This window comes from Aquarana catesbeiana, linkage group LG01 (genome assembly GCF_042186555.1).
Source record: "Aquarana catesbeiana isolate 2022-GZ linkage group LG01, ASM4218655v1, whole genome shotgun sequence".
NCBI lineage: Eukaryota > Metazoa > Chordata > Amphibia > Anura > Ranidae > Aquarana > Aquarana catesbeiana.
Window position 1 is genome coordinate 46,698,767 of NC_133324.1, and position 13,094 is coordinate 46,711,860.

At 46.9% G+C, this 13,094-nt stretch overlaps 1 protein-coding gene across 9 annotated transcripts in view; it reads left to right on the top strand.

Annotated features, from left to right (window-relative positions):
- The window catches only part of LOC141130929 (von Willebrand factor A domain-containing protein 5A-like), a 125,697-nt gene that overhangs the window by 69,157 nt on the left and 43,446 nt on the right, over positions 1-13,094 (top strand). For all 9 annotated transcript variants that reach the window (XM_073618181.1, XM_073618172.1, XM_073618173.1 and 6 more), the window contains 3 exons: positions 7,057-7,171; positions 8,917-9,076; positions 10,684-10,789. In XM_073618181.1, coding sequence (XP_073474282.1) covers positions 7,057-7,171; positions 8,917-9,076; positions 10,684-10,789 — 381 coding nt within the window. The remainder of the gene's footprint in view (positions 1-7,056; positions 7,172-8,916; positions 9,077-10,683; positions 10,790-13,094) is intronic.

The following is a 13,094-nucleotide window of genomic DNA, read 5'->3' on the forward strand; positions in this document are numbered from 1 at the left end:
TTCCTTCCCAAATTTCTCTACGCATTCCGCCATACCCCGGTTCCCATTCCAAACTCATTCTTCATTAAACTAGATCAAACTATTACCTCGTTTGTATGGGCCGGGGCAACACCCAGGGTAGCTAAACATTTGTTGCAGCTGTCGCTCACAGAGGGAGGCCTCTCCCTCCCAAATTTTAAAAAATATTACTGGGCGGCGACACTTGTCACCGTAAGATGGTGGTTTGCTCAGGACAAAAACAACCCGGCGGTTAATTTGGAGGCTGCAATCTTAGGCTCCTATTCGGAGCTTAGTAACCTGGTCTACAGGGGCCCGAGGTATAGCCCACAAGTCACCACGCCCATGAAAACGACGGTAAAGGTGTGGCAAAGGGTCTCCTCATACCTCGCCAGCGAAGGTGCTGTCTCGCCGCATACCCCACTGTGGGGTAACCCAACAATGCCGCATCTCCAATCTGTTCCAGACCCCTTGGTCTGGGCCAGGTACGAGATCCGAACATTGAGACATATATTTAAGGATGGACATCTTCTCTCCTTTACAGAGCTCAAAACTAGATGTAATCTACCCCCATGGATGTTTTTCCGCTATATTCAACTAAGACACGCGGTTAGAGCGCAGTTTCCACATGGGATTGTGCTGTCTACCCACTCAGTGGAATCCCTCTTGATAACTGATCAACTAGACCGAACGTTGTCCTCTATCTATCTCAGGCTTACATGTAAAGATACCTCCAAGATGCTTCCCCTATTTCATAAATGGCAACTAGATGTTCCGGACTTGACTGAGGAGGACTGGTCAGAAGGTTTGCAGCAATGCATCCCTTTTATGATTTCAGCAAGAGATAGATTTGTCCAACTGAAGTTCCTCCACAGAGTGTACTACACCCCTCAAAGGTTGTCTAAAATCTATCCGGGGCTGGATGACGGATGCCCCAAGTGTCGACAGTCAGTGGGGACTTTCTTTCACGTAGTATGGGCATGTCCAATCCTCCAGGCCTATTGGCGTGATGTGGTTTCGGATGTAAATGGTGTGGCGGGGTTACAATTGAAAGTAGACCCAATGGTGTTCCTTCTGGGCGTCACGGATAACCTGACAGCAGGCAAACATACCAAACTTTTTGTATTTTACGCAGCCTACTATGCTAGGAAAGAAATTCTGATACGCTGGAAACAGTCGGACCCCCCTACCGTTGAGGCGTGGAGGGCGCAGATCAATGCAGTACTCCCAATATACAAGCTTACCTATATGGGCAGAAATTGTCCCAAGAAGTTCGACAAAATTTGGGCGGGATGGGTCGCAGATCGACATTTGGGGGTGTGATGTACCGATGGGGTGGGCTTGGGGGGGCGGGCTGGCTGGGGATGGCTGGTGGGGTTGCCACCCTCTGAAATTTCTGGGTACCAACACACACCTGTATGGACAAACGGGGGGACTTCCCTGGGTCCCCGCTCTGGCCGCCTTCCCGCCCTCTTATCTCCACCCTTCATCTCTCTTACTCATATAATACGGGTGGTCTCTGCTTGCGAGCCCCTTTTCCCCCTCTCCCTCAATTCTGCTTTTGCTCCTCCATTTCTCCTCTTAATTTCCCCCCCTTGGTCCCTCCTGGTGTTCCTCCTTATATTCTTCTCGGCTCCTCGGGGCTTCCCTGCCTTCTCCGCTTCTCTCCCCCCCCCCCTCCCCCCCCGGAACGGGGAAAGTTAAAAAAGGGGAAAGAAAAAACCAAACAAAAATCTTTAAGTTAAGAAGAACTCACGGGGAAGGGACTCTCTAATAGCAATGACAGAATGTATGAAAGATAGATGTTATACTCAAGGCAATTGAGAAGAAGAATCTCCTTCCTTCCTTTTTTGGATGCTAATAAAGTTTACTAACAATCGAGATAAATGTATGATCAAAGACCCAGTTATTACCCGAAATGCAATGTACACTATTTAGAAACGTGTAACTATTCGCTGATACTTCTAGTGAAATACTGTGTTACTGTACCAACTGTAATGTGCAAATTACTCAATAAACATTTTCCGTGTTAAAAAAAGTGGCTGTAAACCTCTGATTATGAAATATGAGCAAAGCATATCCCTCTATAGTGTGTACTTGTCTCAATCCAGAGCACTAAGTGTCACTTCTGTCTGATGTCTCGTTCCTCTGCTACCTGTATGGGTCTGACAAGTTTTCCTGACACCAAGAGAAAAGTGGTGACAAGGGAGGGACCTCCAGCAGATTGACAGCATCAGCTCTGTTCCTGTGTGCTGTGCGGAAGGGGGGTGTGTCCCTTCCCTCCAATCAGCTCTCAGAGCTCTCTTCACTGATGTAACTTCAGCTCCCCGCCTATGATTCTATGTAAATTATGCACTTTGAATGGATGTTGGGGAAAGACAGCTGTAGATAAACAGGTACAACCTATGTAGGAGGATTTGTTTCATCCCTGTGTATAACCTGAGGCCAGTCACTTCACTGGCTTTATGTAAAGGTTTACAACCACTTTAACATTTACTATGTAGAGATTTAGGATAGAGAGTCACCAGCACTCCACGAAGTATTATAAACACATAGGGGTCTATTTATAAAGAATTCACATAGCTATTCACCCAGAGAAAGTGTTCTGTGTGAACGTACTTGGGCGTCCCTGGGTGAATACTGCCCTAAACATGAGTAATGCTCGAGGAGCCATCCATCCGCAGCAGCTATCAGCCTCTCCTAGAGCCTCACAGGCTGCTGGCAGCTGGGCTGGATGGCGCGTCTGCGCCTGAATGATGGATCAGTGGTGGCTGGTGTTCAAAATGTTTTGGGGGGCGCAAACAAACTGAAAAATTCTGAAAAAAAAATATAAATTGTAGCTTCACTGTGCCCATCAGTTGCAGCCTCACTGTGCCATCAAACACAGCGACTGTGTCCATCAAATGCAGTCACTGTGCCCATCAGTTGCAGCCTCACTGTGCCATCAAACACAGCGACTGTGTCCATCAAATGCAGTCACTGTGCCCATCAAATGCAGCCACTGTGCCCATCAAACGCAGCCACTGTGCCCATCAAACGCGGCCACTGTGCCCATCAAACGCGGCCACTGTGCCCATCAAATGCAGCCACTGTGCCCATCAAACGCAGCCACTGTGCCCATCAAACGCAGCCACTGTGCCCATCAAATGCAGCCATTGTGCCCATCAAATGCAGCCACTGTGCCCATCAAACGCAGCCACTGTGCCCATCAAACGCAGCCACTGTGCCCATCAAACGCAGCCACTGTGCCCATCAAATGCAGTCACTGTGCCCATCATTTGCAGCCACTGTGCCCATCATTTGCAGCCACTGTGCCCATCAAATGCAGCCACTGTGCCCATCAAATGCAGTCACTGTGCCCATCATTTGCAGCCACTGTGCCCATCATTTGCAGCCACTGTGCCCATCAAATGCAGCCATTGTGCCCATCAAATGCAGCCACTGTGCCCATCAAACGCAGCCACTGTGCCCATCAAACGCAGCCACTGTGCCCATCAAATGCAGTCACTGTGCCCATCAAATGCAGTCACTGTGCCCATCAAATGCAGTCACTGTGCCCATCAAATGGAGTCACTGTGCCCATCAATTGCAGTCACTGTGCCTATCATTTGCAGCCACTGTGCCCATCAAATAGTGCCATTGTGACCCCCCCCCCACCGTCTGCCCGGCACTTAGCCTGTCTCGGTGGCGGGACAGGCATGCTGGTGACGGCGGTCAGCAGTGGGACCTTGCAGCTCGCCAGACAGCAGCTCCTGTGTCCTCCGTGCGTCTCCTCCCCTCCTCCCAATAGGCGTCCAATCAAAGCGCCTGTCCTTTTAGCCAATCAGGTGACGGGTAACAGACCCGTGCATCTGATTGGCTGAGAGGTGGTTCAGTGTTAGGAAAGCAAATATTAATTTGCTTTTCTAACACACCTGGGTGGACTGCGAGTGGAATGCTTTGCGCTTGCAGTTCACCTTTTTTGAAGCCTATTAGAGCCTACGGAAACACCCCCGCCGCTGGAATTCAGGCCCCTTTACTCTGATACCCCATAACTAAAATCTAGTGGAACAATTCATCCACCTAATTAGTAAATAGAGTCCACCTGTGTGTAATTTAATCTCAGTATAAATACAGCTGTTCTCTGAAGCCCTCAGAGATTTGTTAGAGAACCTTAAACCTCGTACACACGATCAGATTTTCGGATGGCCGTTCATCAGTTTTTTGAGGCATGCTAGTCTCATGTCCAAAGTGAAGAGGTTATTTTAGAAGTGATGTAATGTGTTGAATAGTTTTGTATGTGTTCTTTTGTTTCTGAGCATGCGCAGTCTTTCTCTTACTATTTTTTGGTACGAAAACTGTACTAATTAAACAAAAATTGGACGTTGTGTTCCCAAAAATTTTATATGCACATACAGCTTTTGTCAGACGAAAAACCGGAAACGGCTGTTGAAAGCGCTGTACTAACGATCCAAAAATTGGCAGATCGTTTGTCGGACTAATTTTCCTTCCGATTTCTGTATCGTGTGTTTGAGCCTTTAGTGGGCAAACAGCATCATGAAGGCCAAGGAACACACCAGACGGGTCAGGGATAAAGTTGTGGAGGAGTTTAAAGCAGGGTTAGGTTATAAAAAAATATCCCAAGCTTTGAACATCTCACAGAGCACTGTTCAATCAATCCGAAAATGGAAAGAGTATGGCACAACTGCAAACCTACCAAGACATGACCGTCCACCTAAACTGACAGGCCAGGCAAGGAGAGCATTCATCAGAGAAGAGCCAAGAGGTCCATGGTAACTCTGGAGGAGCTGCAGAGGTCCACAGCTCAGGTGGGAGAATCTGTCCACAGGACAACTATTAGTCGTGCTCTCCACAAATCTGACCTTTATAGAAGAGTGACAAGAAGAAAGACATTGTTGAAAGAAAGCCATAAGAAGTCCTGTTTGCAGTTTGCGAGAAGCCATGTGGGGGACACAGCAAACATGTGGACAGTGGCAGCCTGTCCATTCCTCTATCCACACCACCCCCTATATGAATAATAGATAGATTCATGCATAGCATGAATCTATCCACGGCCGCCGGACACACCCCCTATTCATGTGTCCGGCCCCTTTCAAGATGCTGGGTGCCTGAATTACAGAGGCGGGGGTGGTTTTTTTTAAGCACCTGATTAGAGCCATAGGCTCTAATGGACTTCAAAATAGGGTGTTCTCGTGGCACAGAGCATTGCGCCATAAGCCCACCCAGGTGTTATAACAGCAAATTAATATTCGCTGTTTTAACACTGATTCTCAATCCGGGAGATAACGGAAGCCACCGTGATGCCCGTGGAGAGCAGGGGAAGGGAAAACCGCCACCGCCGAGCAAGTGAAGCCGCCGGTGAAGCCTGGGAGAAGCACTGCCCCCCATAGATGGGGGGGGGGGGTTACTGTTTGCTGCCCCCCCTCCAAAAAAAATTACCACCTGCCGCAACTGCATGTGGAAGAAGGTGCTCTATTCAGATGAGACCAACATTGAACTATTTGGCCTAAAAGCAAAACGCTATGTGTGGCAGAAAACTAACACTGCACATCACCCTGAACACACCATCCCCACCGTGAAACATGGTGGTAGCAGCATTATGCTGTGGGGATGCTTTTCTTCAGCAGGGACAGGGAAGCTGATCAGAGTTGATGGGAAGATGGATGGAGCCAAATACAGGGCAATCTTAGAAGAAAACCTGTTAGAGTCTGCAAAAGACTTGAGACTGGGGCGGAGGTTTGAGCAATTTTTCAAAGAAGAATGGGCAAAAATGTCCCTCTCTAGATGTGCAAAGCTGGTAGAGACATCCCCAAAAAGTCTTTGAGCTGTAATTGCAGCGAAAAGTGGTTCTACAAAGTATTGACTTGGGGGGGCTGAATACAAATGCACCCCACACTTTTCACATATTTATTTGTAAAACATTTTGAAAACCATTTATCATTTTCCTTCCACTTCACAGTTATGTGCCACTTTGTGTTGGTCTATCACATAAAATCCCAATAAAATACATTTGTTTTTGGTTGTAACATGACAAAATGTGGAAAATTTCAAGGGGTATGAATACTTTTTCAAGGCCTGTAGCTAGTCTGTCACTGGGTGGTTCTGCAGCAGAATGGTGTATGGTTACAGTAGACAGTGTCATCAGGTGCTAGGCCCCTGCTGCAGTGATGTCATGGATGAGCCAGGGCCCAGATATAAGCCAGGTTGGGAGGAGCCTTAGGCTGTTGGGGCATGGGAGCCAAACACACCCACACCAGCACAGATGTAACCAGCAGGTGGGGGACCTGTATAGGGCAGGAGGATGGGGAAGAATGGACCTGCACCTAGGAGAACCAGCAGTAGACTTTCTGTCCTTTATGGAGGTGGGGGGCTAGGGCGGATTGCAAAAGGCCTTTTAGCCAGGCCAAGAGTTCCCTGAGTAAGGCTTTTGCCCCCAGAGGGTCCCGGGGAAAGGTATACCTATGCAGGAGGTGCCTACAGAGAGCCAAGTCCTATAAGTACTAATGACCCCGGGTGGAAGGAGAGACTGTTCAAGGGAGATGGCTGCTTAAAGTGTGACCGCTGCAGACCGTCCACTAAATGTGATTGACTATGTCTTGTCAAGTGACAACGTAATATATGGCGATGTGATGTAACTTTTATGCCTTTCCCTGAATTCCATGAGTAAAGTGCAGCAAATCTGTTCATGTGTGTGGACATTCCTTCCTTGGGATATACAGGTCAAAGGCTGGGAATGTCGTGTGGATGCCTCTGGCACAATGGAGCACAATAAGCCTGGGGGTTCGGCCCCAGCAGGAGAGTTAGTGTACTAGCAAAGGGGCAGGGACTCTTGGCACTAATTCTAGCCAAACGCAAAGAATAGGGGTAATGGCCAAAGGGAAAAATATCCAGTCCACCCATGATTGTCCTGCAGGAGGTGATACCTCCTAGAATGTCAAGAATGCTGCATTTATGTCATTACTTGAGAACTTTAATGCTCTAGAAGCAGAAAACATTTATTTCCTACTTGTAGGTGCAGAAGAAATCAGCTGCTCACACGCTTTGTTCCTTCTTTTGCAGATGCTTCACTTTTGGGATTGGTTGTGGCGCTTCCACATCCCTTGTTAAAGGCATGGCAGAGGCAGGGAATGGAACCTTTGAGTTTATTTCCGACAAACAACGCATGCAGCCCACGGTAAGCATAAATATGAGATGGATAGATACATAAATGTAGTATACCCAAGTGGCGTAACTAGAACCTTCAGGGCCCCGGTGCAAGAAACCATCAAGGACCCCCAACTGGGGCCCTTTCCTCCGAGCCCCGGTGCAAGAAACCATCAAGGACCCCCAGCTGGGGCCCTTCCCTCCCTGGCGACCTTTGTGACCCTGGTAGTTCCACCACTAGTGTCAGTAGTTTTTTATTTTTGTTATTTTATTTTTGTGTTATTTTACACTTTTTTTTTTTTTTACAGTTTTTTTTTATTATATAATTTTTTTTACTATTTTTTTTTTTTTTAGGAGGCCCGTTGTTGGGTTTTGGTGAAATGGGTAAGGGTAGAAGAAGGAAGTTTGTTTATTTAGAAGAAGGAAGTGCCACCTGAGTGCAGTATTAAAGGGTACTTTTAATGACACAACGTATGATTACACTTACAGGAAAAAATAGATAAAAAGGCTCATCTGTTTAATGGTGGTCCGTGGTGGGTTCCTCAGGTCCCGATCCGGATAGTGCTGCAGAGATGCAGGGCTGCAGATAGAAGGTTATCGGCCAGGGGCTCCTCCTGTGGCCGTCAGGAAGAGGCTGGGGACGGCGTGGAGCGTGCGTGAAGTCACGGGTGGGTCCTGATCACTTCGGGGTATGCTTCCGGGGGGAGGGCTTCCACCGAAGAGAGAGGCTGGCAAAGGATTGGCTACGTGCTCGGAGCAACTGCTACTTTAATAGGCCTTTGGTGAAATATCAGGGGTCTAAACAGACTTCTGATGATCCACCTTTGAAACAGGGAAAGGAGATTCAGGACACCACTCAATTCCATCTCTGCAACCTCAGCTGTGCAGAATGAATGGACAGGAGTAGCTATGTACAGAGGCTTCCCATTCATTCACAAGCTGAAGCTTAGCAAACACAGTTTACTATGTTTCAGTTTTGAATAGACAAAGTCAGTGATCAGTACCTATCACTGACTCTATTCATTCAGACAAGGAAGGGGCTGGTAAATGACACATTTACCGGCCCCTTCCCTCCTTTCCATCCACATGCCCCACATCAGCAGCCTGCAGAAGAAGGAAGGAGAGAACCCGGCAGAGCTGCAGGGAATGAGGAGTAGCCAGGAGAGAGCACAGGGGGCAGCAGAAAGAAGATGGATAGGAGGAGTAGCAGGGGTGGTTGCTTATAGAGGAACTGATCTCTTAATGCTCCTCCTGCAGCCGCTGAATGCCTGTGGGAGGGAGAGGAAGAGAAGTGGGCATTTAGCAGTTGCAGGAGGAAAATGAAGAGATTGGTTCCTCTATATGCAGTCACCCCCACTGCTCCTCCTATCCAGGTGTACAGGGGGGCCACACGGGCCCCCTGGAACATGGGGCCAGGTTGCAATTGCAACCCCTGTAGGTACACCCCTGGTGTACGCTATAAGAGCAGATCAAAAGTGTCTGATATACAAGTGTATGTCCAGCTTTGGAGCTTCTCCACTCCAAAAAGCAGATAAGGATATCCATGTTGATTGAGTTCAATACAATCCTCAGGTGGATAAATACGTGGTGGTATGTAAGCTAGAAAAATAGGCTTGGATAGAGCAAATAATGTGCAAGCTCTTTATTTAGGCCTCATTCACACAGGCATACATCCAATTCAAAAATATTTTTTTTTTATTCTTGGTTTTAGATATGCCTAAAGGTGCCATTAACAGGATTAATGTACTACTGCTTGTTGTTTTCTAACTTCTCTAGGTGCTTCAGACTCTCAAGCTATCCTTACAGCCCATGGCAAGGAATGTTTCTCTGTCCTGGACCCTTCCTCCTGGTATAGAACCTACTGTCCTCTCCAGCCTTCCCACTGGCTTCCTCCATGGTCAGTGGTCCATTGTCTACATTCAGCTGAATGGAGCCCAGGGAAGATTAGGTTCTGAGTTTTTTCATTTTTTGCACATCTTTATCTGCCTTAGCTGTTTATTCTTCCCACTGAGTGTTACCTCTCCTGTGGCATCCTTCCGTTGTTGAAGGACAAGGTCTATGGTGATGGTGGCCTGCAGCTGTAGACCAATACCTATACAATAATGAATGCGTTAACCCAAACCTAAATTCGACATAGAACTGGGCCAATTCCTGGTGATCAGATATTAGCTGCAGATCACCAGTTCACTCCTCCAGAAACTGATAAAGAGGTCCTTTGGATTGGACAATATAACAGAGGGTAGAGAAGGTCCCCTTCACACCTGAGCTCATTATTTGATCTCCTATTGACATGAATAGAGCCTTATTATAATGGCACACACTTATGGGTGCTCCGCTTGATTACCATGATGACTTGGATCATAGTCAATTGTAGTATAGAGTGTCTGGGGTAACCCCTGCCTGTAGCGTGACATAAGTGCATATGGGTCAGGGTGCTGCCCTATTGTACCCAACACATTTCGGATGTAAGTGGAGCTCCCACTTCTCTCCTCTCCAGAAAGAGAACCCTTCTTGATCCTAAGAATTATGATGATTACCAAATTTAAGGGCTTGTTTACATCCACAGCAAGGACTGCCCTTCCACTGGAACGTGATCTGTGCTTGGATCGATTTTCAATGGAAAAAGGAAAAGGAAGTCACACATCTCTGCAAAACTCAGTAAGAAGGTGTATGACAGCCTCAGCCCGGGCTTCAACCAGGCCATGTCCCCGATGCATTTCGCTCCACCCACAGAGCTTAGTCATGATCGATTTTCAGATGCATTTGACAGGTGGCGAGGGGGCAGTATGTCAGTCTCTCTACCCCCCTGTTTTAACCCTGTAAATGCCACACGACCACTGCGCCACAGCTGCGTATTGCACGCCTTTGCAATGCTGCCCATTTGCTTGAATGGGTCACATTCAGCAGTACTGGCAGATCAATGCAACAAATAGAATAATTTTTCGTGGCTGCGGGATGCATACACCCCCAGCCACTTCCTTTGCCACTTAAGAGGGAGCACTTGGGGGCTCAAACAAGTGTTTTTTTTACTGGTCCCCAAACTGCAAGTGTAAATGAGCCCTAAGGCTTCGTTCACATGTGTGGCTGGGGCCATTTTCAGGGGTTGGACAGTCCTTGAACAAGCCATTAGGGCTGCAGGTTGGCTGCAGGAGCTACAATGATGTCTAGATCCAGCACTTTTAGGGCTCGTTTAGATTTATGGGCGATGATAAAAACACATGGTTGAGCCACGATCAAAAGCAGATTGCATTAGAGGCATGGCAATATTGCCGCATTTCTAAACTTAGCTTTATGGTGCCTAGCTCTGACCCAGCCTAACAAGCTCCAGCCTTTAACTATAGTATGATTTGTAGATGGACTGACCCTTTTCTGGCCTTTCCACGATGTCCTAACCCTGACCGCTGCACATCCTGATGGCTTTCACCAATAAAACCCAAATATTCTTTTATTTCTCACTACACTGAATGGTATCCTCTGTACATAAGTATGTGTTCTTAAGATTGGGTGGATTCAGTGCATTATGATTATTTCATTTTATTTTTTAGGTGGAGGATGAAGCTGAAGGTGAGGTCTGCCTGCAGTATGAGCTGCAAGATGAAATTGTGAAGAATAATATTCGTTTCCCACTGAACGTGCAAAAAACTGAGAGGTGAATTCATTGTGATTCGCCATATTTAACAGAAAAAAACAAAACATACAGGGACCCCTAAGGACCACATAAATCACAATGTTATTTTTGTTCGGCTACTCAAGACTAACTGTGATGTTTTAATTGTAGCACCCTTTTACACTACTGTTTAAATTTAGTTTTTGGCCTCCCTGTTAACAGGGAGAGCAGTAATTTTTTGGTAAGGTCTTCTCTGGGCTGTGCTGTGGGTGGAGAAGCACAGATCTCAGCCTGCATTTTAATGCCTCTCCAGCCAATCCCTGGTCAGGGATGTGAGTGACCAGCAGGGGGCTGAGAGGGGTATAAATAGGCTGGAACCCAGAGCAGAGGGCTCTTGTTCCTGGAGGAGTAAGTGCTGGCCAGAGGGCTGTGGCATCCCTGGAAGATCCACCTGCGGCTGCAAAAATCCTTTATGGCAGGGATATGCAATTAGCGGACCTCCAGCTGTTGCAAAACTACCAGTCCCATCATGCCTCTGCCTCTAGGTGTCATGCTTGTGGCTGTCAGAGTCTTGCTATGCCTCAGGGGACTTTTGGTTCTGCAACAGCTGGAGGGCCGCTTATTGCATATCCCTGCTTTATGGGGTCTCAGCTACTGTTTCACTGAAGGATCTCTGGCCCTTTTCTCCTGATGTATTTGAAAAAAGTTCTCCTAAGGATCCAGGACACAAGCAAGCAGAGTAGAGAGACTGATTGGTACTGCAGGTGCACTCAGCATCTGGTGCAGCTGTGCATGGTCAGCTTCTACTGTAACTTCAGCTTGCTAAATTAAGCTTTGATAATAAAATCTGGAAGCTGATTGGTTTCTTTGCAGAGCTGCACCTGATTTTGCACACTCCAGTTTTAGTAAATCAACCCCATTGATTACCAACCTTTTTTCTTTGGCTTTTTTTGGGAGATTTACTTTACTACCAGTACACTCTGGACCATACTCCTGACGAGGAGCCCCTGTTTAGTATCGGCTTGTCTTCACTTCTTTTTTTTAGCTTATAAGATGGGGGACTTTATTTCACAAGCCTAACCACTGGCATAACACATTTCTCCCAAGTTACATTATTTTAGTCTAATATTTCTACCTAATTCCCAGTTGAATGGACCCATACTGCATCTAGAAGTTTTTTAAAATCAATTAGAATTTTTATTGAGAGAACAATAGATGAAAATCTTGTACATATTAGACATAAACTTTCAAACCTTTGGTATGTAGCAACAAATAACATCTACTCAGTACATCAGCATACTTCTTGGATCAAACAAAAATTGTCTTCACTTCAAAGGGGGCGCCTTCACCCTGAAGCAATAGTTCAGCATTAGTGTCCTTTACTACTACCAGTTTGAAGTTCATTGAAGTATCCCAAGGTTTACCGTCACCCTATCCCAGTTCATACCCCAAAAATCAGCCAGAGCAGTCCCGGTTCTGTGCAATGCTGTATAATGGTTGAGTCTCGGGGTATTATTGGGTAGGCCAATGCCTGTGCTCCTTGTTGTGCTTTTTTAGCCAATCATCGACAGACTGGCAGAGCTCTGGTTTACTCATACATTGTACAGGTATCTCTTCTTTTGCCCACCTTCCACAGACTGGCAGGGCTTTGGTCTCCTCATGCATTAACTGTCCTCAATTTAAGGCCACCAACCACAGAGTAGCCCCTGTATGTTTTTACTCACTTTTTTATGCACCAATAAAGAAGTAACAAGGACGTTTGGAGTTGCCGGCTCTATTGTTTGTATTTATACCAACAACAGAGTGACAGAGTTCTGGTCTCCTCATGAACTGTCTATCTTCTTTTTGGTCCATCACAGAGAGAGTGGCAGGGCTCCAGTCTCCTTAAGCATTGTCTAACCTCTTTTAAGGCCACCAATGACAGACTGGCAGGGCTCTGGTCTCCTCATAAACTATCTAACCTCTTTCAGGCCCACCATTCATAGATTGTAAGAGCTCTGTTCACCTCATGCACTGTCTATCCTCTTTCAGGCCCACCATTCATAGACTAGAAGAGCTCTGGTCTCCTCATGCACTGTGCAACCTTTCAGGCTTCCAATCCACAGACTGGCAGGGCTCTGGTCTCCTTATGCACTGTCTGTCTTCTCTCACCCACCAACCACAGACTAGCAAGGCTATGGTTTCCTCATGCACTGTCTATCCTCTTTCAGGCCTGCTATTCATAGACTAGAAGAGCTCTGGTCTCCTCATGCACTGTCCAACCTTTCAGGCTTCCAATCCACAGACTGGCAGGGCTCTGGTCTCCTTATGCACTGCCTGTCTTCTCTCAGCCACCAACCAAAGACTA